The sequence below is a fragment of the Mesoplodon densirostris genome, chromosome 10, assembly GCF_025265405.1.
Source record: "Mesoplodon densirostris isolate mMesDen1 chromosome 10, mMesDen1 primary haplotype, whole genome shotgun sequence".
Taxonomy (NCBI): Eukaryota; Metazoa; Chordata; class Mammalia; order Artiodactyla; family Ziphiidae; genus Mesoplodon; species Mesoplodon densirostris.
In genome coordinates this window covers 77,917,508-77,936,607 of record NC_082670.1, presented here as the reverse complement: position 1 = coordinate 77,936,607, position 19,100 = coordinate 77,917,508, and the positions used below count along the sequence as shown (strand labels likewise).

At 45.5% G+C, this 19,100-nt stretch overlaps 1 protein-coding gene across 1 annotated transcript in view; it reads left to right on the top strand.

The window, feature by feature from the left end:
- The window catches only part of IL17RD (interleukin 17 receptor D), a 66,473-nt gene that overhangs the window by 25,505 nt on the left and 21,868 nt on the right, over positions 1-19,100 (top strand). The window contains exon 2 of the mRNA XM_060110647.1: positions 14,356-14,413. Coding sequence (XP_059966630.1) covers positions 14,356-14,413 — 58 coding nt within the window. The remainder of the gene's footprint in view (positions 1-14,355; positions 14,414-19,100) is intronic.

The following is a 19,100-nucleotide window of genomic DNA, read 5'->3' as shown; positions in this document are numbered from 1 at the left end:
CGTTTTACAGCCATCACCACCATCCATGTCTAGAACTTTTATCTTCCTAAACTGAAACTCTAAACCCATTTCCCCCTCCCCCAGCCCCTGGCAAACCCCTTATTTCACTTTCTGTCTCCATGAAGTTGACTATGCTGGGTACCTTATGTAAGAGGCATCACATAGCATCTGTCCATTTGTGCCAAGGTCAGATTTGTAAAGATTGTTTTTAGTGAATCTGATCTTTAGGAATTTTGATGGAGAGTTGCTAAAAGCTAACAAAGGGCCTTTATTTCTGAGTCATCTTCTTTCTGTCTTTACTATTAGTGAGCTCCGCCTGGGAGCATGGCACTGGTTTACCCCAAGTGTAGACAGGAAAGTCAAGGTGGGTGAGAATGACTGGGGAAGATTAGAGAGGTGGAGATGTAGACTCCCACCTTGGGCGTCCGTGGCACTAATTCCAAAAGTTAGTGACATTTTTGGTCACGGAGGGAAGATAGGTGGAAATTGGAAGTGGGTGCTGCTCAGAACTCCCTTTCCTCCTTCTTAAATGCCTTCCATGTGTATTAGCGGCAGAGAATGTAGCCCATTTTGAAAATAAGAGGACTGTGTAATGAGACCCCCAGCTTTAATCCTTTCGCTTTTGTCAGTGGCACCTCCGGTCTGCAGGCTCTGGGATCTGACTCCTCCCTTTGATTAACTCTCTGATCCTTTTGGTTCATCTTTTGAAGCTGCTGTTTTACTGCCTGTTTCTTTGCTCTTCTCTACCCCCAGCCTAGCCCACTGCTACCTTGGCCTGGATTGGAGACCCCTCCCCTGCACTCCTGCCTGCCACCTCAGGCTGTGCTCACCTCTGTAAGAATCACTCTGTTCAGGTCTTGCCAAACTCCAAGATGCAACACATGCAAAACTCAGCCCACCTGTCCATCCCAGCCCTACAGCGCCCATTCATATGGGGTGTTTAACACGGAAGGGATGAGGGTGTGGGGTCAGTTACTCCAGCTTGCCAGTGTTCGCTCTGGCTGGTGAGGGAGGCTCCATATCATCCCTGAGGACTAAGGGCCATTTATTGAATGTTTACCATGCAGCCACATGCTCCTGTGTCTGCATCTGCTTGAAAGGGTCATCTCCCCATCCCCACCCACCCCAAAGCTCGACATGCCCTAGGGTCCAGCCAGAGACCTGCCTCCTCTGTGAAGACACTTCTCTGGTCTCTGGTGAGCCTTCCTCTGTTCACTTCCCTTTCTCTGGGCTCCTATGATTTGGAGCTCGATTGCATAACTTAGCATATTCATTCCATAAGGTATAACATTATTGACTCTAATTTCATTTTTTTTTTAGCTTTGTTTTCCAAAACAAATTGTAAACTCCTGGAGGAGCCTTATTCTCCATCACTCAAAATGGCCTTCCCGGTGTAAAGCATATCTCTAGCCCTCGAGACATCTGCTGATAAATTCTGGGGCTTGAGCTAAGTTTTCGAGGCAGAGATCATTTTTTCTCCTTCACACTACACGGGTGTTGTGATTCTAATCACAAAATGGAGATTACATAGCGAATGATTTTATCTCCTCAGCTTGCTCTGTAGAATATGCCTACACTGGTGTTCTCCCAGCCACCCCGACTCTGAACAGTTGAAGCTCCAAGGTTTCTGCGCAGCTGTAATGTGACTACCACGCCTGATGAAGCTGTTGTCAACCGCCTCCTGGATTTGCCAGCATTTCCTTTTTAAAAAAAAATTAATTAATTAATTTATTTATGGTTGTGTTGGGTCTTCGTTGCTGCGCGCAGGCTTTTCTCTAGTTGTGGCGTGCAGGGGCTACTCTTCGTTGTGGTGTGTGGGCTTCTTATTGTCGTGGTTTCTCTTGTTGCGGAGCATGGGCTCTAGGCACGCTGGCTTCAGTAGTTGTGGCACGCGGGCTCAGTAGTTGTGGCTCGCGGGCTCTAGAGTGCAGGCTCAGTAGTTGTGGCGCATGGGCTTAGTTGCTCCGCGGCATGTGGAATCTTCCCGGACCAGGGCTCAAACCCAAGTCCCCTACATTGGCAGGTGGATTCTTAACCACTGTGCCACCAGAGAAGCGCCACCAGAGAAGCGCCACCAGCATTTCCCTTTTAATTTACTCAGTTCTGTTATTCACATGAGACCAGCCATCTAATCATAAAATCCCCTAAATTTGTGTCATTTTCTTTTAAACATACAGGATAAAGCATAGTAATTTGGTTACCGTATAGGGCAGCGTTTAGGGAACCAAGGCCAACAGGCAACCTACCAAAATATGAACATGTGTGTGTGTCACCTTCTTGATGCATCTGCCTTGTTGCCTTTTCCACATACACAACTGGCTTTAGAACAGGTGAAAGGGCCTGCTTTACTACTTTTTAATAATGGCTAATTAGAGCTGGCTGGACCCTTAGAAAGAATTTGGCCCAATGGCCCTAATTTTTACCTCATTAGGATCTTTTTGCTGTTTATCCCATTGGTCCCACATGGCTCTCCCAAAAGGAACTGCATTAGCTGGTAGAGATTTATCAGAACAAATGGCCTGTGTATTAGGATCTAACTTATGTCAAGTCAGAGTCCATGTGATACATGCAACAGAGATCGTTTGAAGAGTCTTCAAAGTGATGGGGAGGGGAGGAGTTTTGGGGATGCTTTTCTTTTTATTGAGATATATTGATAATTGACTTATAACACTGCGTAAGTTTATGGTACATGGCCTATTGATTTGATACATTTATATTGTAGTATGATTTACAGTAGCTTTAACTGATACCTCTATCACGTCCATAATTATCATTTCTTTTTTTGTAGTGAGAACGTTGAACATCTAGTCTCTTAGCAATTTTGAAGTATATAGTACAATAATGTTGACTAGAGAGGATTTTCATATTCTTCTCTGCAGTTAAATTTCCTTTGCCTTGAACTTGTTATATTTACAAAAGTAATAAAGCCTCTTTCAAAGAAAAGCCCACTATTTTCCTAGAAACTTGAAAACCCACCGTTAGGGTTCTCTATTTGAGAACCACTGAATATTGCACCCCTCACGGACAGTTGGGGAAGTGGTAGACAGGACTTGGTACCTGAGCCAGCCGTGCCTGTGTGGGACCTTTTCCTCAGTGCTCCTATGACACGTGGCTCCATGTCCCACAAAGCCTGACAGCTTGACCTCACATCCACCCAGCTGCTCAGTTTGAAATCATTTTAGCGAGAACCTTTGGACCTTTTAAATTAATTAATTTATTTGGCTGTGCCTCACGGCTTGTAGGATCTTAGTTCTCTGACCAGGGATTGAACCCATGTCCCCTGCAGTGGAAGTGCGGAGTCCTAACCACTGGACTGCCAGGGAATTCCCTTTCTTAAAAATACCTAATCACTGCTTTTACTTTTTTCTGGTAAGTCTCTGTTTCACCCTAACTTCCTGATAAAATGTTACAGGCTTCTAACTGATTTCCACCATATTGCTTTGATTTTGTAAACACTTCTCCATGGGAAGGCTAATGAAGGGACAAGATGGATTTATTTCTTCCTGTTGACAGGTCAAGGAGGAAGGTTATGTGTGCCATTTGCTTGCCTCAACCCCTTGGGGGAGTAGGAATCCGCCACCAGGGCCACTTCATCAGAAAGGAAGTGTGCGCCTACCTGCTGTTCCATTTGCCCTGCCTGCCTCGTATGAACTTGCTAATTTACCTCTCTACCAATCTATGCCAGGAGTCCCTGGGGAGGTAGTACAGGGAACTCCTCATTCCTGGGAACTCTGCACTCTCTCCTTCACCCACAGGGAACATTTATCTTAATCTGAAATCGACCAAGACATTGATACTTCATTTTTACTTTATTCTTTGCCCTCCTGCCCAGAATGACATTTTAGCTGTTCAAGGAAATAAAAACAAAGCTGACTAGTTTTTGGCAAACACAATTATTTCCTGGCCTAAAATCACACAATGATTTAATTGGTATGTCGTTGTGTGTGTGTTTGCATGTGAGTGCTTTAATGGGAATTCCATGTGGTATCATTGGGAAATTAGGAGAGAGAGTCTTCTGGATTTATTGCTTATAGTTTAAGGGCAGACTGCTGGCTTCCATCCAAGAAGTAGGGAGACTTAAAAGTTGCAGGGACCATTAGCATTGGAACATATCCTTCCGATTACCTACTATTTAAAAATTGGTTTGGCAAAAGGTAAAAGTCACAACCGAAGGTGAAATGATTTACTCTTTGAAACTTGTTGGATTCATGTAAATAAACTTGTGGGGGACATGGCATCATAGAAGTGATAGTGTCCTTTCTCTGCTGTTACCAACATCTAATTTTTGAAGCTTGAATGAGTTTCGGTATGTCTGGAGCAGAAGTCAAAGTCGTAGATAATTCTTCATTTTGGAAAACTGGAGTTTTATTTTTTTTTTAACTTAAAAAATTTTTTTAAATTAATTTATTTTTGGCTGCCTTGGGTCTTCATTGCTGCGTGTGGGCTTTCTATCGTTGCGGTGAGCGGGGGCTGCTCATCCTTGTGGTGTGTGGGCTTCTCATTGCAGTGGCTTCTCTTGTTGCGGAGCACGGTCTCTAGGCACGTGGGCTTCAGTAGTTGTGGCGCATGGGCTTCGCTGCTCCGCGGCATGTGGGATCTTCCTGATCGAACCCGTGTCCCCTGCACTGGCAGGTGGATTCTTAACCACTGTGCCACCAGGGAAGTCCCTGGAAAACTGGAGTTTTAGATTATCCTCCATAGTGGTTCTTGAGCAAATATTTAAGAATGTATCCCAAACGTAACCTAATTCTGTGTGCTGACAACAGACACGACAGACAGGAAGAAGCAGTTGAGCAGAAGTGGGAAACTCAGCTGTTTTCTCCATCTTCTGGACACCATGAGTATGTTTCTTCGCATTCAGCAAAGGGGAAAAAAAAAGAATAAGAATTAACCACACTGCAGTTTATTTTTTTAAACAAAATTCAGTACAACTGACTTGATTGCGGATGTGACTGTTGTCACCTGTGATCCAAAAAGTGATAGAAGCACTTAATGGGCTCCTGTGTTTAACAGCAGAAATGGTTGCCTTTTATGCTCCTACTTTCTGAAGTTCATGAGTCCCAACATATCTTGGACAAATTGTTCAATTTCTGAGTTGTAATAAATACTGCCCACAAAGGATAACAAAGTTGAGACATTAATTTGGAGTTTTATTTAAAACTGAGATCTTATTTCCAACCACCTCACGCCCTATTTGAATTTTTTTTTTTTTTTTTTTTTTTTGAGGTACGCGGGCCTCTTCTCACTGTTGTGGCCTCTCCTGTTGTGGAGCGTAGGCTCCGGACGCGCAGGCTCAGCAGCCATGGCTCACGGGCCCAGCCGCTCGGCGGCATGTGGGATCTGGGATCTTCCAAGACCGGGGCACGAATCCGTGTCCCCTGCATCGGCAGGAGGACTCCCAACCACTGCGCCACCAGGGAAGCCCTGAATTTTTTTTTAATTGCCAGTTTCCCTTGGGTCACTAAACCACTCCTTCTGTAGACCTGGTGTTAAGCTATCATGCTATCAATAAGGCAGGCAGGCGAGAGTCTGGGTGGATTTCAGGAATGCTGAAACCTCCTGAAGAATTTGCATGTGTACATGTGTGCCACGGCTCTCACCAAATCCTCAAAGACATCTGTGTCCCCACAGAAAAAGCTGGGGCCCTCTGTTGGGAGGGATGAGGGGTAAATGAGAGGTTTTTAGTGATGTGGGTTGTAGCTATATAACAACTCACACTCCCCCCATTTTCAGATCTGATCAGTGATATTACTCAAACCTTCAGCACATCCTTGCACCTTGAGACCATCTTGCACTTTAGCCCATGAGCACACGTGACTGGGACACCTGTGCTTACGGGGGGACTGAGCTGAGCGTTGAACAGCCTGGGTCTCACGTTGTCCGAGCGCCGTCATCGTTGTTTGTTTTCACCCTCGTTAAAGCAGGACAAGCAACGCGGCCCCGGTAACCGTCAGGTACTCAGCAAATGCCAGTAACATGCTTGTAGGGGAACGGCTCTGGGAAATCGACGTGGAGACTTAATACTGCTCCCAAGGAACTCAGATTCCCCCAAGTGGGGGGAACCAAGACTGTTGAGACTTGCCCTGGAGTGTTTGGTGGGCTGGAGGAGTGGCTGGGGGGAGTGGGGCCGAGGAGAAGCTTGTTCACTTGCTTGTTAACATTTGAGGGTCTTTGACAAAGGAAGTCTAATGTCCTACCCAGTCAGCCGGTGATTGCCCCCCCCCGCCCCCCGTTGTGCACAGGAAGTCAGACACTAATGATGGTAGCAAGGGGACAAAGGCGCCCAGCCCGGGAAGGGCCTAATTGCTGTGTCCGCTCCCAGGCGGCCGGCCTCAAGTTGGTGGGGTTTGGGCAGGATGCGCTAAGTGTTAACACCTGGAGCCACGCTGCTGACTTCCTGGTGCCTTTATTTTTTCACCCTGTGTGGCTGGGCGCACACACACACACTGCAGCTGCATCTCAGGGACATTCTGGGATGTGTTATCTAACAGACTAGGTGGAAGTGTTGGATCGGGAGGTCACAGGGCTGAGGACCAGGAGGCCTGAGTCCCCTCAATCTGCCCAGGGGGCTTGGTGACTGTTGCTTTACCTCTGGGTGAGCTGATTCCCCTCCTTTCCCCCAGGAAATCTGAGAAAGGCCAGAACTTGCAAAGAGGCAGATATGTATCAGAAGGGTCAGTGGAGTTTTGGCTGGGAACATTCTAGTCAGAACTGATGGAAGAATGCTCCTAGGGAAAAGAGGGATGAGGGTCTTTACCACTGTTTTGAGCCAGTTGGGGTCCTAGGGAGGTAGGACTATGGCAGGATCAGGAGTGATGGGAGGCACCTGCCAGCACTCAAGGGGGGTTGTGTTCTGTGTGTGTATATCTGAACCCACACCTGGAGGGGCCGGTTGGAGGGGTTGCATCCCAGGGAAGGGGGGAAGCCAAGATGCACCCCCTCATTTCTATGTGGCGTCTCTGGAATCTTTGTGTCTAAACGTGGCTTTGGACCTGGGGCCTGGAAAGCACTCAGTGGCCTCTGGGAGCTCTGGGAATGCCCCGAAATTGTATAAGAAACGTTTCTGTGGGAAATTGGGTGAGGAATGTTTCTCACAGGATTCTTCTAGGGGTTCTAGAAACCCTTTCCCCTTAACAGCAGAGGGGTCATCAACAATTAAAGGTGAAGACATCCTGCCTTGGCAGGAGCACTGCTGGGATGGCATTAATGGCTCATTTCCGCCAATGGGCAAAGCAGCCTGGGAGCCTGAGCCTGATCCCTCCCGGAGGCAAGCAATGGGGGGTGGCCCTGAGCACAGGTTGACTGACTTGGATTTTTGCAGCCAGAGACAGGAGAGTTTAAGTAACTTATGAAAAGGGGTCTAATGTTGACTTGCTGCTTCCCTCTGTTATTTTAAGGAGGTTTTTCTGTCCAAGACCACCGTGTGGACAGAAATAATAGGCTGACAGAAGGGGTCGCCTTGCTTTATAGTGCAGCCTGTGATGTTTCGATTAGCATTAAAACCTGAAAGGGCAGCCTTCCATAATTTCCAGAGACGTGAAATCCACCTTGAAGGAAGCACATGTGTGGGGCATGCTGGGGACCTGCCTAGCCGGAGGAGGCTAGGTCCCCATGGCAACATCACAATCCCCCATTTCTGCAGGCATTTGTGCTGTAAAAGCAGAATTCCAGATGTGATACAGTATTTGGAGACTCCATCCCGGGGCCTCGGAAGCAGTATTTGAAGTCAGCACAATTCAGTGCACACTCTCTGTGTGGTCCTAAGGCTTTTTATTAGTAGTTTTGTTTTGATCCAAACATTTCCTCTGAGTTTAGGCATAACAATCATGTTTATAGCTCTAAGTTTTCCTCTATTGTCTAATCACTATTTTGCCCTGCAGGAAGATACTTTCTCGGGCTTCTTCTTTTTTTTTTTTAACATCTTTATTGGAGTATAATTGCTTTACATTGGTGTGTTAGTTTCTGCTTTATAACAAAGTGTCAGTTATACATATACATACGTTCCCATATCTCTTCCCTCTTGCATCTCCCTCCCTCCCACCCTCCCTTATCCCACCCCTCTAGGTGGTCACAAAGCACCGAGCTGATCTCCCTGTGCTATGCGGCTGCTTCCCACTAGCTATCAGTTTTACGTTTGGTAGTGTATATATGTCCATGCCTCTCTCTCGCTTTGTCACAGCTTACCCTTCCCCCCTCCCCATATCCTCAAGTCCATTCTTCTGGAGCAAAGTCTTCGTAACTACCTTTCACTGCTATGTGAGAGGGAGCCGGTAGCTGATTTGCTAGGTGTGTTCTCAGGTGGTTGGTTGTTTACTTCCTCTTCATATCCGGTATTTACAGAAGACCAGTTAATCTGTGTCTGTGAGTTGTCTGTGTGTGCTTTTGAAACTGCAGATGGGTTGACTGTTACCTTAAAGATGCCAGTTATTTAACATGAGGTTCTCATTTGTGTGGATGGGAGTGGTGTGTGCAGCAGAGGGGAAAGGTCTGGCTCTCCGTCCAGAGGCATGTTTTATAGCTTGCTTTTAACATTTTGAGAATTGGAAAAATGGAACAATCCTGTCTGTTTGCGAGTATCAGCCATGAGAGAACACACAGCCCAGATCCTTAACAGACTCACTGGAAAAAGTACTTGGGCTTCTGCTTTGTGAAAACCAAGGTGGCTACAGAGCTTTGTTTTGTTTTTAAACACAGGAAAAAAGTTGGCGTGTGTGTGTGTGTGTGTGTGTGTTTTGATATCTGGGCTTTAACTGCATATGCATGTTCCAGTGGCAAGGCAATAAGAAAATTATAAAGTCTGCAGCAGGGAAGGATATATTAAAATGTATTAAATTCCATTTAGGCCACCGCCATGTAGAAAAGTTGCTATCATATTGCAGTACATAAATGTATTGAATCAACACGTTGTACACTTTAAACTTACACAGTGTTATATGTCAATGGTATCTCAATTTTTAAAAAAAGAAAAGAAAAATTACTATCTGAGAAACAACTCATATAAATGCCCTGCCACATCTTTGTCTTTAGTGAATGGATTTCCTTGGGGGGGGGCGCTGTGGAGGAGGGTGGAAGAGTGAAAAGATGCTTAGATGAAAACTAGAGCTTTCAGTTTGATAAGCAGGACACATGGTAACTTGGCATAGGTTGGCTCCATGTTAGAGGTCAGAAACAATTGTCCCTTCAGCTTTCCTTTGGAGAGCGTGAAATTAGGAACATGTGTGTGATGATTAGCATCATGTCAGAGATGAATCATGATTATGGCTTTGGTCTGGTGCACAGGCGATGCTTTGGAGTAGTGATTTCCTACCTCCTCAAGCAAATCTCTCTAATTAACTTAAGATCTCCAGGTCTTTTTGGGCCGACGTGGTAATTGCTGGTGGGAGCCCCCTGGCACTCCTCAAGAGCTTGTGTGTTCCCCACTAGACATCCAAGACCTCACCTCCCCAAAGCAGACAGCTGGCTGGCACCCTACATGTCTGAAGTTGGTTGCTTCTAGATGGAGAGTGAGAGAGAACAGTTCCCGGGAATGTGGAGTGAATACCTTGAGTAGATAGATCCGGGCCCAAGCTGGCTTTGTGATTTATTTTCCTTGTGTTTTGGGTTTGCCAGCATTCTCCTCGGCTTGCATCACCTGGGGCTTCTCTGCCTTTGCTGATTTTTTTTTTTTTTTTTTTTTTTTTTAGCTAAAGGTTTGAACTGAAGTAAGTGGGATCTGCCTTCATTTCTGAAACCATGTGAACCTGCACGACTTAAATGGACCCCATGTCCTGCCTCTAGCCCTCATGATGTCCACTGGTCATAGGCAAAAACATCAGTCCCCTTGTGCATTTCAAGCCTCACAGAACTGTCTGCTTTTTAATCTCATTAACACACTGGAAACTCGAAGATGGAGGCAATGTTATGGAAAAGAGGACGTTTGAGTTGCCCACAGTTTGAAGTAGTTACTTGGTCCGTGTGCCTTTAAAAACAAACCATCCTTTCAGTTCTTTCTGACAAATGCTCTTATTTAAATTCTCACCCAATCTCAATTCACTAAAACTTTACTAGCTTTCTGAAAGTTCCTTCACTGATTTGAAAGCAGTCTTGTGTAGGCCTTACTGTTTGGCTTACCTTCCATGGAAAGGGGGCACTATAATTAGCACAGTCCTTTTCAAAATGCATTTTTCCTAAATGGCAGTTAAGCTGTTTTGGAGCTGGATTGAAAATGTTGCTCTGGCAAGTTGGTATCTTCAAATGGCCCAGAATCCCCCAGGGTCCCTCAGGAAATTGGCCATCTGACGCCCCTCATGGTGATGCTGGCAGCTCTGTGTGGGATTCCCGCTCCATGGCTGTCTTTGTGTCCAGGCCTTTGCTCTTTTGCCATATGGGTGGAGCATGGTGTGGGTTTTTGCCTTTTGAATTTTATTTCTTTAGAGCACTTAAGGGTTATCCTCCCCCTCCCCTTTCCTGAGTAAAAGATGTTTTCTCTCTTCTGTCCCCGTTTGCTGCTTCCTTCCTTGCTTACCATAGTGTTCACAGCTGAGCTCCAGGCACCTGGGGCTTGCTTCTTAGCTCGCATTGGAACAAATTAAAAGCTGCCGTTAGTGCAGCAAATGGGGGTGGTTAATTAACCAAGAATGTGACACCCTGAGGCTAGAGCACTGGCATTTTTTAAGTAACAGGCAGTAAGCAAGTATTCTTAATTGTCAGCTCATTAAATATCAAATCGGGTGTAGTAGGTAAAAGCTTGGAATTGTTTCCTGAAGAAACAGCTTCTGAAGCTGTTGACCAGCTTTGTGAGTTGCCTTCTCTGTGTTCTCTTATGGTGGGACCTGATTATAAGCCCATAAGTCACCTTGTCACACCAAGCTAGGCCCTCCCGGGTTCTCTGGATATATTACCTGGCTTAATTTTGCATGTATTCATTCTGACAGAAAACTGATACTTATCGAGGGCTGACTATGTGCTAGGCCCTGGACTGTGGGGACTGCCATGGTCACTTTGCCTTGAGTTTCTCCCCATCTGGTTCAACCTGAGTGCTTTGCAGAGATGGAGTCCCTGGGTTGCCCAGTTCCCACCAAGACCAACAGCAGAACACAGTCCTTAGCCTGGTGGTTGGTGCCTTCCGCCACCTTGCCCTGACCTGCACGGCTGCCTCTTCTCCCACAGTACCCCCAAGGTCTGGATGCTGGAGACATCATACCTGGAGATGCCACTTCCTATGAGCGTCACCCTGCCTGTCTCATGTGTCCTCTTGTAGCACAACTCTCACCATGTTTATTAGGGCAGGAATCATAACATAACCATTACTGCCTATGAAATAACCGTTTCAGTATGTGCCAGGAGATGTGTGGAGCACTTGATATATGTCAGTCATCTCACATGGTCCCCACACCAATCCTTTCCAGGAAGCTTGATCCAAACACTTTATAACTCTGGTGAATGAGGCTCAGAAAGGTTGAGAAGCTTGCCTAAGGTCACACAGCTGGAAAGTGGACGATTTGAACACACCTTTGGCAACTCCAAAGCCCATTCTGTTAACCACTCTTTTACTCCAGATAAGCCCCAGAGTAGCCCACAGAAGCCTCTGTCTAGGATGGCAAAATCTCAAGCAGCAGGTGTCATGGTTCAGTGTTCCCTGTATGCCTGAAGCGGGGAGTGGGGTGGAAGAGCACAGTGACAAGTGATCAGTCTGCCCTCGGTCTGGGAGGGGAGATGGACCGTACAAACCACACGCGTGCGCGCGTGTGTGTGCGTGTGTCTGTGTGTGTGTGAGAGAGAGACGTTCATCCACGTGGCAACTGAAATTATGTAAGTAATTTGCTTTCAATTGCTGCTGTAATAAAAAATTACCACCAACTTAGTGGCTTAAAACACCACAAATTTATTATCTTACAGTTCTTGACATCAGAATTCCAAAATGAATCCTATGGGGTTAAAATCAAGGTGTTCGCAGGTCTGGCTCCATCTGGAGGCTCTGGGGGAGAATCCATTCCTTGCCCTTTCCGGCACCTAGAGGCCAGCAGCATTGCTCCTCCATCTTCAAAACCTGTAGCATAGCATCTTTTTTTTTTTTTTTTTTTTTTTTTTTTGCGGTACGCAGGCCTCTCACTGCTGTGGCCTCTCCCGTTGCGGAGCACAGGCTCCGGACGCACAGGCTCAGCGGCCATGGCTCACGGGCCCAGCCGCTCCACGGCATGTGGAATCTTCCCGGACCGGGGCACGAACCCGTGTCCCCTGCATCGGCAGGTGGACTCTCAACCACTGCGCCACCAGGGAAGCCCGCAAGTTGTCTTTTAATAAAAACAGTTGAGGAGATTCACACCCAGTGGAGTGAAGTGGTTTGCCCTTGGTCCCAGCTAGAGGATGAAGGATTAAGGTACTTACCTTGGGCCCTGGATTACATTTTTGTTTCCCTCCCCTGAGACTCCCCTTTCCTCTCCATTCTAGCCCAGTTATCCTTCCCTCTCTTAGCTTCTAGTACATGGTGTCCTTACCCTGGGTTTATCCTTACTGAGGCGCTGCCTGTGGCATTTCATACACTGCATGCTTATTTATGGCTGGCCCTTTCACCCTAGCTGCATAGACCTTGTATGCCATCTACACTGAGAGTTCTTGGAGGGTCAAGGTGTGATTTGAGATTTGTCTGTATGCCCTGCATGTGATCCACATACCCAGTTACTGTTCTTTGAAAGAATGAGCCACTTCGCTCCTGAGGGCAGGGATAGTAGCTGTTTTGTTCACCACTGTACCTAGGATAATGTCTGGCTCATAATAGATGGTGAGTGAATTTATATCCTCGGGGTTTGTATGGGAGGAGAAGGGTGCGGCTTGGGGCACACCCCTTGGGCGTTACTGAGGGATTGTGCGGGTTTTGCATCGTCTCTTTCCTGGTCCCCTGCTGGTCGTGTTGCTCTGGTCATGGCTATCTGTAAGTTGGGCATCCTCCAGTCACACAGACTGTGGCCCCGTCCCTAAGCAGTTATGGAGACATTTAGGGCTTTAATAAGGTAATAACACTTTCCAAAGTGTTTCCATTCAGGTGAGGAATTCTGGAACCTTGTGTATGTGTGGAAGGGAGGATGGGAGGAGGAAAGCTGGAGAAGGAAAGTGAATCAGGAAGAAGGGGAACGGAACCCCAGTAGACCGTGGGGCTAGTGCCCCATGTTGATTTAGATTTTCTGTTACTGCTTATTCCTCACTTTAATTAGAATGATGTGTGTCCATCCTTTTCTGCACAGCTGTGCTTTCCCAAGGTCCATGTTTGTCTGGGCCCAGGGATACAGTTTCAGCGGGTATGCCTGGCTTCAGGATAAGCAGCGTGAACATGCTGGTAGCATATGGATGTGCTGGGGTTGTGGCCTGAGACCCTGGGCTCCATCAGAAGTGTTCTGCACATTGTGTCTTAGTGTAACAATTGCCCATTAAATACCAGACTGCCAGCATATGGTTTTCCCCAACATCCCCCTTGTTGGGTAGAAACTTTAGCTGTGTGTGGTTAGAGTATTTTCCCATCATTTAGCATTTAAGAATTAACATTTTGGGGGAGAATTCTGCAATTAATGCTGAATGGCACATTTGCAGATTATCACAGAAACAGTTAAACCAGTGTCGGGAGATCTTTAGCGGCTCTTTCCCATGATGGATAAGTGGTGGGTCAGGAAAAGGTGCAGCCAACAGGAGGATTCTGGGGCTCCCTCTGTGGATGCTGTAATTAAAATGGGAGGTCTGGCAGAGTTGTTATCCCTGCTATTAAGAGTACAGATGGCTAAAAGCCACATCCCTAAGAGTTAGAGTTAGACCTTTCAAAGTCTTTTTCTTCTATGATCCACCTTCTATGCTCTAAGCACAGGTATGGAGGCAGTGAAGAATTTTCTCATTAAAAGTAACAGCTTATTCCCACACTCATTCCTGGTCTTGGAAGGAAAAACCTGTTTCCTTAGGCTTGAGGAATTGCCTATCTGTTATGGCTTAATAGGGCTTTTGGACGTGAGTGTCTGGTAGGCAAATTTTATAACCAATCAGTCCTCAAAGTGGATCCAACTGGAAGGGTTCCAGCTGGCAGCTCATGGTCACTCTCTCCCAATTTTACTGTTAATGAATTATTGTTTAACCCCCAAATGCAGAGCAGCCTGCTGCTATTGTTTTAGGGGAAGTGAGTACTCCTGATCCCTGTGGCCTGGCAGTTAAGAATCTCCTGGGCTAGAGGGAGCTGGGTGGGGGGATGGAGGGGGACACGGAGAGCGTGGATGTTGCTTGGTGACTGGTGTGACCCTGGGTCTCTGCGATCATGTGTGCGTTTTGACTCCGTGGGGAATTTGTGATGGAAAAGCAAATTGGCTTCACTCCTTCTCATGTTCTCCTGTTTTCCCACAGGGAGTGGGGCCGGCCAGCAGAAACAGTGGGCTGCATAACATCACCTTCAGATATGACAGTAAGTGAACGGCTTGACCGCCGAAGAATGGAGCCCTTTCAGTGATCTAAAGCTTCCACAGTCGTGCTTAATCAGGGACACTGCAGGTCCTGGAGTTGAGGGATTTTTTGAACCTGCTCAGGTTTGTCAACAGAGCTAAAGCACCTCAGTCTCAGTTAAGCAACCCAAGTATTTCGGAGCTTGAACGGGGGTCAGTTGTCCTCTAAAGTGTTGAGAGAAGCTGTGTGTGGAGATCTCCCCTGATTTCCTCAGGACATAGCCATATCCTTAAGAAAAACACAGATGCCTGGAGGGCCCAGCAGGGAAACAGTGAGCGCAGGTACCAGGTGCAGGAGTGGTAGGGACTGTGGCAAACTGGGTCGCCTGCGTCTGGTCTTAGAGGAGCACTGGCTCCTCCATTCCTGATCGGTGTGGTCTTGAGGGATGTCCCCTGAGCACAGCCACATGTGATTTCCAAGAAGAGTGGGAAGTTTGCATTTTTTTTTGGTATGGACATTTAACATTTTTTTAAAATTGGCATTTATTTAAAATTTTTCACAAACACAAGGTGGGCCAAGTGAATCAATCTCAGATTGGCACAGGGGTCTCCAACTGGCCATCTTTGACTTAGGCCTGGGTTCTCACCTTGTTCCCCACCTGCCTGCTGTGAACTATGGCAGGTGACTCCACTTCAGCAAGGCTCAGTTTTCTCATCATGTGAAATAAAGATTAACTTCTTCCTCAGCGTCATTTTGACACTTAAATGAGGTAATTTTTATAACTGCTCATCTCAGGAGCTAACCTTCCGTGTGCGCTCAGTAATTGATATCTATTAATATTAGAAGTCATTCCAACTGGAATTAGAATCCAAGCACCTTTCCGACTGTTTCTCTCAAGGAAGTGTGACTTTTTCTGGCTGAATTGTTTTCTAAGGGCAGGTGGGCGTGCTTTTTCTGATTAAGCATGTAGAACCCGCCTTAGCATCTGCTTTTGTGCCCTAGGAGGTAATTATATAGAATTATAAGCATTTTAGCCTTATCAGCCATAAATTATAAGTAAAAATGTTGACAAGAAGGAGGTTGATTCATATTTAGTGACTTGACATTTGATTCATCTCTTGGAGAGTTATGAGTAAGGGCTGTAGGTCACATTGAGGCCTCTGGAATAATCACTGCTAAAGCAGGGTTTTTGAGGTCATGTATGCAATCTAACAATTTTAAGATGCAAATATGGATGTCAAGTTCATGCCTGCAATTGCTGACATGGGTACTTTAAGTTAACTGATGAGAGCTTACATGGGAAACTCAGACATTTCACATTCATGATGTGTACATGTTCTGGGTAAATGCTATGATGCTAATGAAAGACTTGCAAGTCCATGAGACTTAATTCAGCTAAGTAAAGACATGTGTAAGGGATCTTTCTTTAGGTTAGAAAGTTAATTTCTAATACATGTTCTTGGTCTTGGTAGATCTTGTATTACATTCAAGAGTTCAAAATTTTCCGGTCAGCTGCAAACAAGTATTTGCATCTCTAATTTAATATGGGGTTTTGTGAAAGAGGATCTTTACCTATAAAACTTAAAAGTACCTTATTGTTTTCTTCATGGGACTAGATATTTGGCCCACGTGCCAATGCCTGTCTCTTGGTCATTATTTTCTTTCTAAGTCTTCAGCATTTAGTTAGAATTTAATTCACAACTCGACTCCTGAGACATCTGAAGCTAGGTTGCATTTTGGCCAAATGTCATTTGGGCATCATTTTTTTGTAATCGGAATCCAAAACGTTAGAGTTGCTAATAATTGGATCCAGGCTGTGCAAAAAACTTAGTCATTGTTTTCCATTGAAAAAGATAATTTCTTTCTCCCACAAGGAAGTTCCTTTATTGCTCTGTTGACTGGTTACTAGTTTGTTTGAAATAGCAAAGAACCAATTACCAAGTTTTCAACAAAAGTATTAAACTACAAATATCTTACTTTTCTATTCCTTTGCCATTTAACGTTACAAAGAAAGAAAATGTCTTGCCTTTAAGTCAAAATCAGCTTTTACAGATCTCCTTGCCTCCTTTCACGTTGCATTTCTTGTTTCTTAGTCATGCTCTGAGTGGGGTAATGCCTGAGTAGGTTGTAATACATTGTCTTAATTTGTAGACTTTATATTTGTATAATTGTATTTACAGAAACCCAGAGAGTGCTGATTTTGGCATTAGGAATGAACAAAGGGAAAAAAATCATGATTTACTCTTGTTCATGCATCTTTTCCTAAAGCTGTTTGAGTCAAAGGTTTCTGTCATTATAGACCTCAATAAATGAAAATGTTTGTACTTTACTCGTCTGGGGGGATCTTGTCTTTTTTTATACTGGGAAGCTGGTCTCAGCTAGGATTTTTGCAGGCTGAATAGTTCTGATTCAGAACTTAGTTTTTAGTCATATGCTTTGTGCTGGGGATAGAATAGCAAGAGCCCTCTGTGAGCTATCCGAGGTGGCTTTCTGGGCTAGTCACTGGTGGCATTGCAAGCCACCCAGCCGATCACTCTAGCTGCAGTTTCCTTGTTTGTTCAATGTGGGTATTAAAACAGATGTTTCGGAGCGGGCTTCCCTGGTGGCGCAGTGGTTGAGAGTCCGCCTGCTGATGCAGGGGACACGGGTTCGTGCCCCGATCCGCGAAGATCCCACGTGCCGCGGCGTGGCTGGGCCCGTGAACCATGGCCACTGAGCTTGCGCGTCCGGAGCCTGTGCCCCGCAACGGGAGAGGCCACAACAGTAAGAGGCCCGTGTACCGCAAAACAAAACAAAACAAAAAAAGCAGATGTTTCAACATTTTTTTCCTATTCTAAAGTTCTCTTCTGTACCCAGTGAACACATGTTGAACGCTTTGAGAGTGAATTGTCATCAGAAGTAGAATTTGGTTTTATTAATTATTAACATCTTTTCAAAAGAAGAAATACTGAAATGTAGAGGTGGCTGTTTTTGAAGAAGATGGAGTTTAGAGAAGGGAATATGCCTTCTGTAGGAGTTAGGCAAAAAAGCAGGACACAAAGCAGAGTGAAGGGTGGAGTTTCAGAGAGGAGGGGGGGGTGCATTTTAGTGCTGTGTGTTGTCCTCTAATAAGAAATTTAAAAAGAAGGAATATTAGGTGCATGTTAAAAGGCTTACAAGCATATCCGTTGGATATTAGCAGTTACTTCTGTGTGGTGGGAGGTTATGGATGACTTTTCCATTTTTTAAAATATTCTGTTGTGATTTTCGAATACCTAGTGAATATTTTTAGTCATAAAAATGGGAAGTGTGTGGTATAGTTTACGGGGAGCAGGGGGACAGGCATACAGCAGACTCACTAAGCTTCTTAGAAAATGCCTCTGAATGCTTCACCCCCAAAACACCCTGACTTCAGAGGGGTAATGAGTAGTTTTGGAATCTGATGGAAGGCCTTTTGCATCATATACTAAAGAAAGTTTTCAAGTTTAATTACTGAAAAGAAATCAAGGTAAAGCAGCGTAAGAATTAGGAGTTAGTGTCTGTGATTCTCCATGCACAAGTAGCTGGAACAGCCTGCAGCCATCCTGGGAGGTCCCCCCACTGGGTCTGGCTGGAAGCTTCTGGCAGCTTTTTAGGGATCCTTTTTAGACTTTGAAAGTGTACTTAGCAATACCAGGTGGCACAGCTGCTGCATTGGCAGGTGGCAGTGAGTCATGTCCTCAGACAAAATCAAAGAATCGGTGGTTTTCGTCTTTCGAGCAACGTGGGACTGTTTGGATTTGGGGGGTGTTGTGGGTGTCTTTGATGAGGTGGTGTTTGGGAACAAAGGTTTTACCTTTGACACGCTAGTTAACATTGAAGGTGCTTTGCTTATCACAAAATCAGTTAGTCCCTTTGGCAGGTCCTAATTGGATTCTTTAACAGTCTGGCTGTGAATCACTACCCTACGAATTCACATCCTCCTATGAGTTCCTTTTTCCCAGTCACCTTGCCCTCGAGGTTTCTTCTGAAAATGAACAAACCCCATATTACTTAGCCATTGTTTTGCTTCAGATCACTCTTTAATGCTAAAAACTGATTGAACTGATGTAAATTATTATTGATTTAGGTAAAATGTCATAGTAGTAAAAAATGAATGCCTGATACACATACAAACTCCAGACTTTACATAATCCTCCTACCACTGTCCCAGAATTTAACTCAAGGGGAGGGCGTGGTGTTATAAATAAACCCCACTGTAGCATTTTACAGTTTTCCAAACAGCCAACCTTTGATGTCATCTGTGGGCTTTGAGGCACACGTCTTTTTTTAAAAATAATTTCAGGCATATATATATATAGTTTAAATTAATTAATTAATTAACCTTTGGCTGTGTTGCGTCTTCATTGCTGCGCACGGGCTTTCTCTAGTTGCGGCGAACAGGGGCTGCTCTTTGTTGTGGTGTGCGGGCTTCTCATTGCGGTGGCTTCTCTTGTTGCGGAGCAAGGGCTTTAGGCACGCGGGCTTTAGTAGTTGTGGCATGTGGGCTCAGTAGTTGTGGCGCACGGGCTTAGGTGCTCCGTGTCATGTGGGATCTTCCTGGACCAGGGATCGAACCCGTGTCCCCTGCACTGGCAGGCGGATTCTTAACCACCGTGCCACCAGGGAAGGCCCTAGGCACACATCTTTAGACAGAATAGATTTGGCTAACTCTGAACATGCCCTGCGTAATTTGAGAAGATGAACACGGA